The sequence below is a fragment of the Oncorhynchus clarkii genome, chromosome 25, assembly GCF_045791955.1.
Source record: "Oncorhynchus clarkii lewisi isolate Uvic-CL-2024 chromosome 25, UVic_Ocla_1.0, whole genome shotgun sequence".
NCBI classification, from domain to species: domain Eukaryota; kingdom Metazoa; phylum Chordata; class Actinopteri; order Salmoniformes; family Salmonidae; genus Oncorhynchus; species Oncorhynchus clarkii.
In genome coordinates, this window is record NC_092171.1 from 30,497,941 (window position 1) to 30,510,987 (window position 13,047).

At 47.4% G+C, this 13,047-nt stretch overlaps 1 protein-coding gene across 1 annotated transcript; it reads right to left on the reverse strand.

Annotated features, from left to right (window-relative positions):
• Nucleotides 1-733: 733 nt before the first annotated feature.
• LOC139383616 (uncharacterized) lies at nt 734-1,426 on the reverse strand. Its single transcript, XM_071128170.1, has 2 exons — nt 978-1,426; nt 734-896 (listed from the first exon to the last, which is right to left on the reverse strand). Exons 1-2 carry the CDS (start codon nt 1,424-1,426, stop codon nt 734-736), a joined length of 612 nt encoding a protein of 203 aa, XP_070984271.1.
• Between the last annotated feature and the right edge of the window lie 11,621 nt (nt 1,427-13,047).

Here is a 13,047-nt window from a genome sequence, read left to right on the forward strand (position 1 = left end):
TCTCAGGGCCATTTGGTCTCTATGGTAACGGCTGTGCATTCTAAGATACCTTTGACACCTTGAGTAATGAGCACTAACTGCACGAAACAAAGGCTATGTTTAATGATCACATCCATGAAAGCACACTGGTGATTTTACACAAAAGCTGCTTGCCCATATCACCCACTGACACAATGTCTAACCAAACAACAAGGCAGCCATTCTCCAGTTAACATACTGACGCTTCTAAACTCAGCAAAATAAGAAACGTCCTCTCACTGTCAACTGCGTTTATTTTCAGCAAACTTAACATGTGTAAATATTTGTATGAACATAAGAGTCAACAACTGAGACATAAACTGAACAAGTTCCACAGACTTGTGACTAACAGAAATTGAATAATGTGTCCCTGAACAAAGGGGTGGGGTCAAAATCAAAAGTAACAGTCAGTATCTGGTGTGGTCACCAGCTGCATTAAGTACTGCAGTGCATCTCCTCATGGACTGCACCAGATTTGTCAGTTCTTGCTGTGAGATGTTACCCCACTCTTCCACCAAGGCACCTGCAAGTTCCCGGACATTTCTGGGTGGAATGGCCCTAGCCCTCACCCTCTGATCCAACAGGTCCCAGACGTGCTCAATTGGATTGAGATCCAGGCTTTTCGCTGGCCATGGCAGAACACTGACGTTCCTGTCTTGCAGGAAATCACGCACAGAACGAGCAGTATGGCTGGTGGCATTGTCATGCTGGAGAGTCATGTCAGGATCAGCCTGCAGGAAGGGTACCACATGAGGGGGGAGGATGTCTTCGCTGTAACGCACAGCGTTGAGATTGCCTGCAATGACAACAAGCTCAGTCCGATGATGCTGTGACACACCGCCCCAGACCATGACCGACCCTCCACCTCCAAATCGATCCTGCAGGCCTCGGTGTAACGCTCATTCTTTCGATGATAAATGTAAATCCGACCATCACCCCTGGTGAGACAAAAGCGCGACTCGTCAGTGAGGAGCACTTTTTGCCAGTCCTGTCTGGTCCAGCGACGGTGAGTTTGTGCTCTTAGTTGTTGCCGGTGATGTCTGGTGAGGACCTGCCTTACAACAGGCTTACAAGCCCTCAGTCCAGCCTTTCTCAGCCTATTGTGGACAGTCTGAGCACTGATGGAGGGATTGAGCGTTCCTGGGGTAACTTGGGAAGTTGTTGTTGCCATCCTGTACCTGTCCCACAGGTGTGATGTTTGTATGTACTGATTCTGTGCAGGTGTTTTTACACGTGGTCTGCCACTGCGAGGACGATCAGCTGTCCGTCCTGTCTCCCTGTAGCGCTGTCTTAAGCGTCTCACAGTACAGACATTGCAATTTATTGCCCTGGCCACATCTGCAGTCCTCATGCCTCCTTGCAGCATGCCAAAGGCACGTTCACGCAGATGAGCAGGGACTCTGGGCATCTTTCTTTTGGTGTTTTTCAGAGTCAGTAGAAAGGCCTCTTTAGTGCCCTAAGTTTTAATAACTGTGACCTTAATATTCTCGGGCTTCATTGATTACGATGCATGTTTATGGCGTACACGTGGGCACACATCTATGCACAAGAACTACAACTGATTTAGACAGACACCTGAAAACAGAACTACAATAATTACAGACAGACACCTGAAAATAGAACTACAACTGATTAGACAGACATCTGAAAACAGAACATCTCAAATCACTGCATAGGAAAATGGTGTGCCACTGTCACATCTTTAGAGTTGTGCTGCATTTCGTTTACACTGAGTTAACACGGACTCTTCAACATATTACTGTTACTCAGTTTAGCAAAGTCCTGACTGTTGCTGTAAAGGGTTCGTGTTGGTGGCAGGGACATCAGGCGCAGGAGAACAAACTTGGTAAAAATGGAGTCGTGTAATAAGTGCTAACAAAACTCCAAAAACCAAAATATACAAAATAACAAAAGTGGGTACAAAACCTGTCGCACACCAACACATAACTAGCACATCACATACAATCAAACAATCTCTGACAAGGACATGAGGGGAAACAGAGGGCTAAATACAAAACATGTAATTGATGGGATTGGAACCAGGTGTGAAGGAAGACAAGACAAAACCAATGGAAAATGAAAAATGGATCGGTGATGGCTAGACTGCCGAACACCGCCCGAACAAGGAAAGGGACCGACTTCGGCATAAGTCGTGACAGTACCCCCCTGACGCGCGTCAGCACCGACCACAGCATAGAAGGATCCAACACATCCTCCACCGGAAGCCAGCATCTCTCCTCCGGACCATACCCCTCCCAGTCCACGAGGTACTGAAGGCCCCTCGCCTGACGTCTCGAATCCAATATGGAACGAACGGAGTACGCCGGGGCCCCCTCGATGTCCAGAGGGGGCGGAGGAGCCTCACGCACCTCAGACTCCTGGAGCAGGCCAGCCACCACCGGCCTGAGGACAGACACATGGAACGAGGGGTTAATGCGGTAATCGGGGGGAAGCTGTAACCTGTAACATACCTTGTTCAATCTCCTCAGGACTTTAAATGGCCCCCCAAACCGCGGACTCAGCTTCTGACAAGGCAGGCGGAGGGGCAGGTTTAGGGTCGAGAGCCAGACCCGGTCCCCCGGTGCGAACACCGGGGCCTCACTGCGGTGACGGTCTGCACCAAATTTCTGGCGCAGCGCGACGCGCTGAAGGTGGACATGGGCGGCCTCCCATGTTTCCTCCGCGCGCCGAACCAGTCGTCCATCGCAGGAGCCTCGGTCTGACTCTGATGCCAAGGAGCCAGAACCGGCTGATACCCCAATACACACAGGAAGGGAGAAAGGTTAGTGGAGGAGTGGCGGAGCGAGTTCTGGGCCATTTCTGCCCAGGGCACTAACGCTGCCCACTCCCCCAGCCGGTCCTGGCAATAAGACCTCAGAAACCTACCCACATCCTGATTTACTCTCTCCACCTGCCCGTTAGTCTCGGGATGAAAACTTGAGGTAAGGTTGACCGAGACACCCAGACGTTCCATGAACGCCCTCCAGACCCTCGATGTGAACTGGGGACCCCGATCAGACACTATATCCTCAGGCACCCTGTAGTGCCAGAAGACGTGTGCAAATAGAGCCTCTGCAGTCTGTAGGACCGTAGGGAGACTGGGCAACGGGAGGAGACGACAGCACTCAGAAAAACGATCCACAACGACCAGGATCGTGGTGTTACCCTGTGAAGGAGGAAGATCAGTCAGGAAATCCACCGACAGGTGCGACCATGGCCGTTGTGGAACGGGTAAGGGTTGTAACTTACCTCTGGGCAGGTGTCTAGGAGCCTTGCACTGGGCACACACCGAGCAGGAGGAAACATAAACCCTCACATCCTTAGCTAAAGTGGACCACCAGAACTTCCCAATAAGACAGCGCACCGTCCGACCGATACCAGGATGACCAGAGGAGGGTGGCGTATGGGCCCAATAGATCAGCCGGTCGCGGACAGCAGACGGAACGTACAGACGCCCAGCCGGACACTGAAGGGGAGCGGGCTCTGAACGCCTGCTCAATGTCCGCGTCCAGCTCCCACACTACCGGTGCCACCAGGCAAGAGGCTGGGAGAATGGGAGTGGGATCCATGGGCCGCTCCTCTGTGTCATACAGCCGAGACAATGTGTCTGCCTTAACGTTCTGAGAGCCTGGTCTGTAGGAATGGGTAAACACAAAATGGGTGAAAAACATGGCCCACCTTGCCTGGCAAGGTAGCGGAGTTCAGTCTCCTCGACGTCCGGATGTACTCCAGGTTGCGGTGGTCAGTCCAGATGAGAAAAGGGTGTTTAGCCCCCTCAAGCCAATGTCTCCACACCTTCAAGGCCTTGACGACAGCCAACAGCTCCCGGTCCCCCACATCCGCCGGGCTGAGCTTATTCGAGAAGAAGGCACAGGGGCGGAGCTTAGGTGGCGTACCCGAGCGCTGAGAGAGCACCGCTCCTATCCCAGCCTCGGACGTGTCCACCTCCACTATGAATGCCACAGAGGGATCTGGATGGGCCAGCACGGGAGCCGAGGTAAACAGAGCCCTCAGGTGACTAAAAGCCCTGTCCGCCTCAGCTGACCACTGCAAACTCACCGGTCCCCCCTTCAGCAGTGAGATAATGGGAGCTGCCACCTGACCAAACGCCTGGATAAACCTCCGGTAGTAGTTGGCAAACCCTAAGAACTGCTGCACCTCCTTTACCGTGGTGGGAGTCAGCCAATTACGCACGGCTGCAATGCGGTCACTCTTCATCTCCACCCCTGAAGTGGAAATGCGATACCCAAGGTAGGAGACGGACTGTTGGAAGAACAGGCATTTCTCAGCCTTGATGTACAGGTCATGCTCCAACAGGCGACCAAGCACCCTGTGCACCAGGGACACATGCTCAGCGCGTGTAGCGGAATATATCAAAATGTCATCAATATACACCACTACAGCCTGCCCGTGCAGGTCCCTGAAAATCTTGTCTACAAAGGCTTGGAAGACGGATGGCGCATTCATCAACCCATACGGCATGACGAGGTACTGAAAGCCGTCTTCCACTCGTCTGCCTCTTGGATGCGCACCAGGTTGTAAGCGCCCCTGAGATCTAGTTTAGTGAAGAAGCGCACCCTGTGCATTGACTCTATCGCTGTGGCTATGAGCGGTAGTGGGTAGCTATACCTCACAGTGATCTGATTCCGACCCCGATAGTCAATGCACGGATGTAGACCTCCCTCCTTCTTCTTCACAAAAAATAAACTTGAGGAGGCAGGTGAAGTGGAGGACCGAATGTACCCCTGATGCAATGCACGCCTGCTTGCTGCCTGGGAAGTGCAGCGTTCCAGGAGATCTATCGCACAATCGCCCCGTCGATGAGGTGGTAATAGAGTTGCCTTCTCAAAAGAGAGCCAAATCTGCATATTCAGGGGGAATGCACACGGTGGAGACCTGGTCTGGACTTTCCACCGTAGTAGCACCAAGGAACCAACCCGGCACCGACCGGCAGTGTGACCTCTGCGGCCCCAGATGGTGCACGAGCGGGAACCGCTTCCGGTATCCCTGCGCACTGCCCCTCCCAGCTCCATGGGTATCGGAGAGGAGGTGCGGGAGGATGGAACCACCAGACCCCGATCTGAACGTCCGCGAGTAGCCAGCAGGTTGTCCAGACGGATGGACAGGTCCACCAGCTGGTCAAATGTGCGGGTGGTGTCTCCCGACGGACGTCCTCACGCAGACTGCAGCGGTAATGGTCTATCAGGGCCCTGTTGTTGCATCCCGCGCCAGCAGCCAGGGTCCTAAACTCCAGGAAAAACTCCTGGGCGCTTCTCGTCTCCTGCCTCAGATGGCTCTACCCTCGGGCAGGTGGTCGAAGCCTGCCCGGAAACGGCGGGTGAACTCCTCAAACTAGTCCAATGTCGCATCTCCCTCTCTCCACATGGTGTTGGCCTACTCCAGGGCTCTCCCGGTGAGGCATGAGACGAGGGCGGACACCCTCTCACAGTCCGATGGAGCTGGTGGATGGTGGCCAGATAAAGGTCTAATTGTAACAAGAACCCCTGGCAGTTCGCAGCCCTCCCGTCGTACTCCTGGGGCAAGGAGAGACGGATCCCACTGGGTTCAGGTGGGAAAGGAGCGCTCAGGAGAGAATAGACACCAATCAGAATCCGGAATTAGACCCACCCGTTGTATAATATGCTGTAATCATTGATGTGTTTTAATGTGGTCCTGCTTCGTTGTGTTTGATGATGATGCCAACTGCTGTGTAAACTGACGTTGGGGTTGTCTTGATGGCTTTCATACAAAGATACCCCCCATCCTAAGCTGATGTGCATATGAAACAGTAATCACAATTCCTTTACATTCCTCATTAGTAACAGGTACACTATGGGTGAATATGTATCCACACTAGATACCCTGGGGACCTTTTACTTTAATATTTTATCTGCAATCGTCCTTTCATGCCAGCCTGTGAGCCAGCGAAATCACTGGCCCCTGAAGGACATTTATGATAAATAGTATGAGGTGCTTCAAATGGGAAACGCAGGCAGTAATAAAGCTTTATCAGAGCAAATGGGTCCTAAATAGACAATGAGGCCCGAGCTGATGATGCGATACATAGTGATGAATCTCTCTCTCTGCTGCCTGCCCAGCATTTGGCTTCTGACTTTGCCTTCTGTCTGTCCTCTAGAATGACCTTGTACAGGTGGATGGTCGGCTGCTGCCACTGTAGTTTGTAGTCACTGAAACTTTGTCCCAAATAGCACCCTATTCCCTATATAGTGCACTACTTTTGACCGGAGCCTGATGGGAGCCTTACGGGAGCCCTATGGGCCCTGATCAAAAGTAGTGACTCAGGGCTGTGAAGTTAAAGGCGCCTTCCGGTATCTTAAGCACAAATTGGATTTGTAACGTATCATACAAATTGCAAAAAACAAAACGTGCAGGGTCACTTTAATTGAGTATAACAGGGCACAGGTAGCCAGGCTTGGATGGCAGCTGCATGCTGAGTCTGTCATCATTAAGGCTGACCTTGGGCCACAGGACACAGAGACGGCTGAGAGGGCTTTGACTGACTGAGAGAGGAGGAAGCACTGGGGAAGGCAGAGGCTGCGTCCCAAATGGCTCCCTATTCCAAAGGACCTGGTCAAAAGTAGCCCATTATATAGGGAATTAGTGCACTGTATAGGGAATAGGGTGCCATTTGGGTTAAAGCCATAGTGCGAGGGGAATAGACTATTCTTTAAATGCTTTATAATAGTATTTTCTGTACTTCTGGAGGAAAGGGTGATGAAGGCTATAATGAGTGTGAGGGGAATAGACTTCATGATAGACTTTAATTCTGGAGGAAAGGGTGACGACATAAGGGTGTTGTTCATCATTGTGAGTATGAATAGCAATGATGTGAACTGAAAATATGCCAATGAGTGTGATATTAATCCACGTAATAGTGAATTTTCTCTTGGAAGACAAGGACGTGTGCGTGTGTGTGAGAGAGAGAAAGATCATTCATCGTTCTTTCTGCTGTACTCTATAACCCACATGGATGAGTTATACAGGAAGTAGGCATTCAGTGACTTTATTCACATGCTTTATACGGTATATAGCTATTGTGAAAAGTGATTTCTTTCAGTTGAAGTATGAGGAGCAGGTGAGGACAGAATCATTCACTCTCAGAAAGATTTTGAACTTTCCTATGATTCACTCTCTTTCTGAGAGTGGATGATTCTGTCCTCATCTGCTCCTCATACTGAAAGAAATTACTTGCGCCAAAATATGTCAAATCAGGATCGTTATCAAGAAAACCCACAGAAATCAAACCCCAAACATGGTATGAAATACAATCCAACTCGGATGGTTTGTTGATTTTCGAACACATTGCTCAATAAGACAGATATGCAATTAGGCTTTGATGCGAACCCAATTAGCCAGCGAACATTACTTTATGACTGTCAGTCGGTGCTGAACCATTACACTTCAAATATAGTAGCAGGTTAATGGATTAAAGACAGCACTACCAGCTAATGGACACTTTGGCAGTGTGTCCCAAAATTCATCATATTGTTTATATAATGTACCATAGAGGGCCCATAGAGCTTTGGTCAAAAGTAGTGCACTACAAACAAGCAAAACAAACAAGAACCATCACAGTAACCAGGGTCACTATACTTAGGATTATGTCAGTTATATTTTGTATGCATTGTTACAAGCATATCAAACAGCCATGTCACTTTAGAAACATTATGCATAATGTAAATTTCCATTGAGCAGGCAAGCAACAGTACATTTAAAAAAAACGAATTCTCTAGTGAGTAGTAATTTAAAGGGAAATTTCACACATTTTCAACTTCATATTCATCGTCTGTGCATCCCTTCATGGCAGCAATGTCTCCATCTGCGAATTGATTTTTTCAGCTGGCTAATGTTATAAGTCTAGGATTGTCCAGAAATGGTTCCACAAACGTTACTGCAGTGGCTTGCCCAGTCACCAAGATCTTAATCTAATTGAGCATCTGTGGGACGAGATGGAACGAGCTATTTGGAGTAGAGATCCGCTACCAGCCAACTTGACACAGCTGTGGGAAGCATTGGAGTCGACATGGACCAGCATCCCTGTGGAACGCTTTTGACACCTTAGTAGAGTCCATGCCCCGACGAATTGAGCCTGTTCTGAGGGTAAAAGGGGGTGCAACTCAATATTAGGAAGGTGTTCTTAAACTGACAGCGTTTAAACTACTTTGCAGATATGAAACAAACAGAATCATAACATCAGTAAAAAATATCAAATTCCCAGTTTATGCTACAAAAACATCTTTATAAAAGGTTTTAAAAATGGGTTCTAACTCACCAAAAATAGAAACGTCCTCTCACTGTCAACTGTGTTTATTTTCAGCAACCTTGACGTGTAAATATTTGTGTGAACATAACAAGATTCAACAACTGAGACATAAACTGAACAAGTTCCACAGACTTGTGACTAACAGAAATGGAATAATGTGTCCCTGAACAAAGGGGAGGGGGTCAAAATCAAAAGTAACAGTCAATATCTGGTGTGGTCACCAGCTGCATTAAGTCCTGCAGTGCATCTCCTCCTCGTGGACTGCACCAGATTTGCCAGTTCTTGCTGTAAGATGTTACCGCAATCTTCCACCAAGGCACCTGCAAGTTCCCAGACATTTCTGGGGGGAATGGCCCTAACCCTCACCCTCCGATCCAACAGGTCCCAGATGTGCTCAATTGGATTGAGATCCGGGCTCTTCACTGGCCAAGGCAGAACACTAACGTTCCTGTCTTGCAGGAAATCACGCACAGAACGAGCAGTATGGCTGGAGGGTCATGTCAGGAAGGGTACCACATGAGGGGGAGGATGCCTTCCCTGCAACGCACAGCATTGAGTTTGCCTGCAATGACAATAAGCTCAGTCCGATGATGCCGCCCCAGACCATGACTGACCCTCCACCTCCAAATCGATCCCGCTCCAGAGTACAGGCCTCAGTGCAACGCTCATTCCTTCGACGATAAACGTGAATCCGACCATCACCCCTGGTGAGACAAAACCGCGACTCGTCAGAGATGAACACTTTCTGCCCATAGTTGTTGCCGGTGATGTGAGGACCTGCCTTACAACTGGCTTACAAGCCCTCAGTCCAGCCTCTCTCAGCCTATTGTGGACAGTCTGAGCACTGATGGAGGGATTGTGCGTTCGTGGTGTAACTCGGGCAGTTGTTGTTGCCATCCTGTACCTGTCCCACAGGTGTAATGTTTGGATGTACCGATCCTGTGCAGGTGTTTTTACACGTGGTCTGCCACTGCGAGGATGATCAGCTGTCCGTCCTGTCTCCCTGTAGCGCTGTCTTAGGCGTCTCACAGCATTGCAATTTATTTCCCTGGCCACATCTGCAGTCCTCATGCCTCCTTGCTGCATGCCAAAGGCACGTTCATGCAGATGAACAGGGGCCCTGGGCATCTTTCTTTTGGTGTTTTTCAGAATCAGTAGAAAGGCCTCTTTAGTGTCCTAAGTTTGAATAACTGTGACCTTAATTGCCTACCGTCTGTAAGCTGTTAGTGTCTTAACAACCATTCCACAGCTTCATGTTCATTAATTGTTTATGGTTCATTGAACAAGCATGGGAAACCGTGTTTAAACCCGTTTCTTTTTTTGCTGAGTTTCTTTGACTCAACATTCCATGATGTATACTAAGGCATTGCTGGCAGAATAGATGGATGCAGTTTAATGATCTAATATAATTCACCAACACATTTCTTGGTAGTCCAAAAAATAAATATTGCTTTCAGGTTGTAAATCACAGCTGGCCTGTTACATTGTTTGCTGCCTCCAATTGAAATGACTCAATATTTTGAACAAAAACGGACAAGTGTAACTAAGGCTGGGGATGTCAATTCAATCAAAAGTCAGTCATAACATGGCTAATAGGCTAGCATGCCTATTTTTGTAGCAAGCTAAAATCACAGAGCCTAACGTTAGCTAGATGGCTAGCTAGCTACCTTATCATGATTTTTTTTTTCAATAGAAGAGTAATGTTCCCAAATGTAAGAGGACTCCTGTGGTATTGACATATTTGCAGAATTTTGTGGCTTTTGGCGAATGCGTTCTAATGATCTAAAGTCGTGCTGTTGCAACTGCATGTAAACACACAGTCCAGTTCAAAGTGAATGATGGCAGGCCCAACTGCCTGTAAACACACAGTCCAGTTCAAAGTGAATGATGGCAGGCCTGTGTGGCAAATGGCTTGCTTGCATAAAGGCCTACTGTAGCTCTGATTTGGCTATGGTGCCCCGTTCTGGGTAAACTCTTGGACGGAACAGATGTTTTTATTAGGTTTTATTTACTGCAGTGTTTCTTAATTGTCCGGACCCATGGCGGCTTTCCCACTCTATATTGCTATAGAATTTTCAAAAATCCCTTAGTATACATACAGTGGATTCGGAAAGTATTCAGACCCTCTTTTCCACATTTTATTACGTTACAGCCTTATTCTAAACAAAAACATTTTTTAAATGCCCTCATTCATCTCCAGACAATACCCCATAATAACAATGCCAAAACAGGTTTTTAGAAATGTTAACTCATTTATTAAAACTAAAAAACATAAAATACCTTATTTACATTTACATAAGTATTCAACCACAAAACGAAAACAGGTTTTTTGAGATTTTTGCAAATGTAAAATAGAAAAGAAAACATAAATACCTTATTTACATAAATATTCAGACCCTTTTTCTATGAGACTCAAAATTGAGCCCAGGTACATCCTGTTTCCATTGATCATGCTTGAGATGTTTCTACAACTTGATTGGAGTCCACCTGTGGTAAATTCAATTGATTGGACATGATTTGGAAAGGCACACACCTGTCTATATAAGGGCCACAGTTGACAGTGCATGTCAGAGCAAATACCAAGCCATGAGATTGAAGGAATTGTCCGTAGAGCTCCAAGACAGGATTGTGTCGAGGCACAGATCTGGGGAAGGGTACCAAAAAATGTCTGCAGCAGTGAAGGTCCCCAAGAACACCGTTACTCCATCATTCTAAAATGGAAGAAGTTTGGAACCACCAAGACTCTTCCTAGAGCTGGCCACCCAGACAAACTGAGCAATGGGGGAGAAGGGCATTGGTCAGGGAGATGACCAAGAACCCAATGGTCACTCTGACAGTGCTCCAGAGTTCCTCTGTGGAGATGGGAGAACCTTCCAGAAGGACAACCATCTCTCTGCAGCACTCCACCAATCAGGCCTTTATGGTAGAGTGGCCAGACGGAAGCCACTCCTCAGTAAAAGGCACATGACAGCCCGCTTGTAGTTTGCCAAAAGGCACCTACAGGACTCTCAGACCATGAGAAACAAGACTCTCTGGTCTGATTAAACCAAGATTGAACTCCTTGGACTGAATGCCAAGCGTCACATCTGGAGGAAACCTGGCATCATCCCTACAGTGAAGCGTGGTGGTGGCAGCATCATGCTGTGGGGATGTTTTTCAGTGGCAAGGACTGGGAGACTAGTCAGGGGCAATGCTAAGATGTACAGAGCAAAGTACAGAGAGATCCTTGATGAAAACCATCTCCAGAGCGCTCAGGACCTCAGACTGGGGTAAAGGTTCACCTTCCAACAGGACAACAACCATAAGCACACAGCCAAGACAATGCAGGAGTGGCTTCGGGACAAGTCTTCGGGACAAGTGAACCTGATCAAACATCTCTGGAGAGACCTGAAAATAGCTGTGCAGCGATGCTACCCATCCAACCTGACAGAGCTTGAGAGGATCTATAAAGAAGAATGGGAGAAACTCCCCAAATACAGGTGTGCCAAGCTTGTAGCGGCATACCCAAGAAGACTCAAGGCTGTAATCGCTGCCAATTTTTCTAAAGGGTCTGAATACTTATGTAAATGTTATATTTCAGTTTTTATTTATATATACATTTGCAAAAAATTTAAAAATCCTGTTTTTGCTTTGTCATTTTGGGGTATTGAGTGTAGATTGATGAGGGAAAAATATTTTTCATCCATTTTAGAATACGGCTGTAACATAACAAAATGTGTAAAAAGTCAAGGGGTCTGAATATTTTCTGAATGCATTGTAATTCCCAAACATTCTAAGAATGTATGAAAATGTGAAAATGACCAAGTCTAAGTGCTCGCTTGTCAGAAATGTTTTAAAAATGTGTAATTCTTCCTGGGGGTGTATATGAACAGATTTGAATACGATTTTATGTTGCTAAAATGCTGTCAGTTCCACTTTAATGTTTTGTACTATCAGTGTAGGATGCTATTGTGTGGCCCTCAAATTTGTCCTCTAACAGTTTATCTGCACGGTGCAATAGCTTTCTGGCAGATCAGAGAGAGAGAGATGCTTTGAATATGGGATAACTTTTGGCTCGTCGGACAACAAATCCCATATGCATTGTGCCAATGGCAATTAACACAAAACCTGGCAAGACCCACTCAATTAATCAAATGGCTGGTGGGAGTCAAAAAGCCATCCGATCCTGCTGACTGCATTGTCTGATGACACAACATACCCTCCTCTCTTAGACAGTCAGGCCTAGCTTAAATCAGCATAGCTGACATCCACATGATACACAATTACATTTATTGCCACTGCAATAATGGACTGTATGGCATTCTGTCATGGATTACTGGCCCAAAAGGGCCAAGAGTTTTATATATAAGGACATGGATAAATGGCAATGGAATAGTGGTTATGTCCTCAATGGCACCCTCGTCCCTACATAGTGCAGGTATGTTGAGAAGAGCCCTATGGGTGCCATTGGGGATACCATTGGGGACACACAGGTGTCTTTCCTTGCCCCGGCAGGCTCTGAGAAGTGGTCACTAGCAAGGTCCATCATGGTTGCGACCCCAATAGCATCCAATTCCCTATATAGTGCACTACTTTGGACAAGGACCTGGGGTCTATAGGGCTCTGGTCAAAAGTAGTGCACTATATAGGGAATAGGGTGCCATTCGGGACAAAGGCATATTTACAAAGTACGTTCCCTTCCTCTTGCAACCTACAAGGTCTCATTCATAAATAGGCATAAATATTCATGAGATGTCATCTTTTGA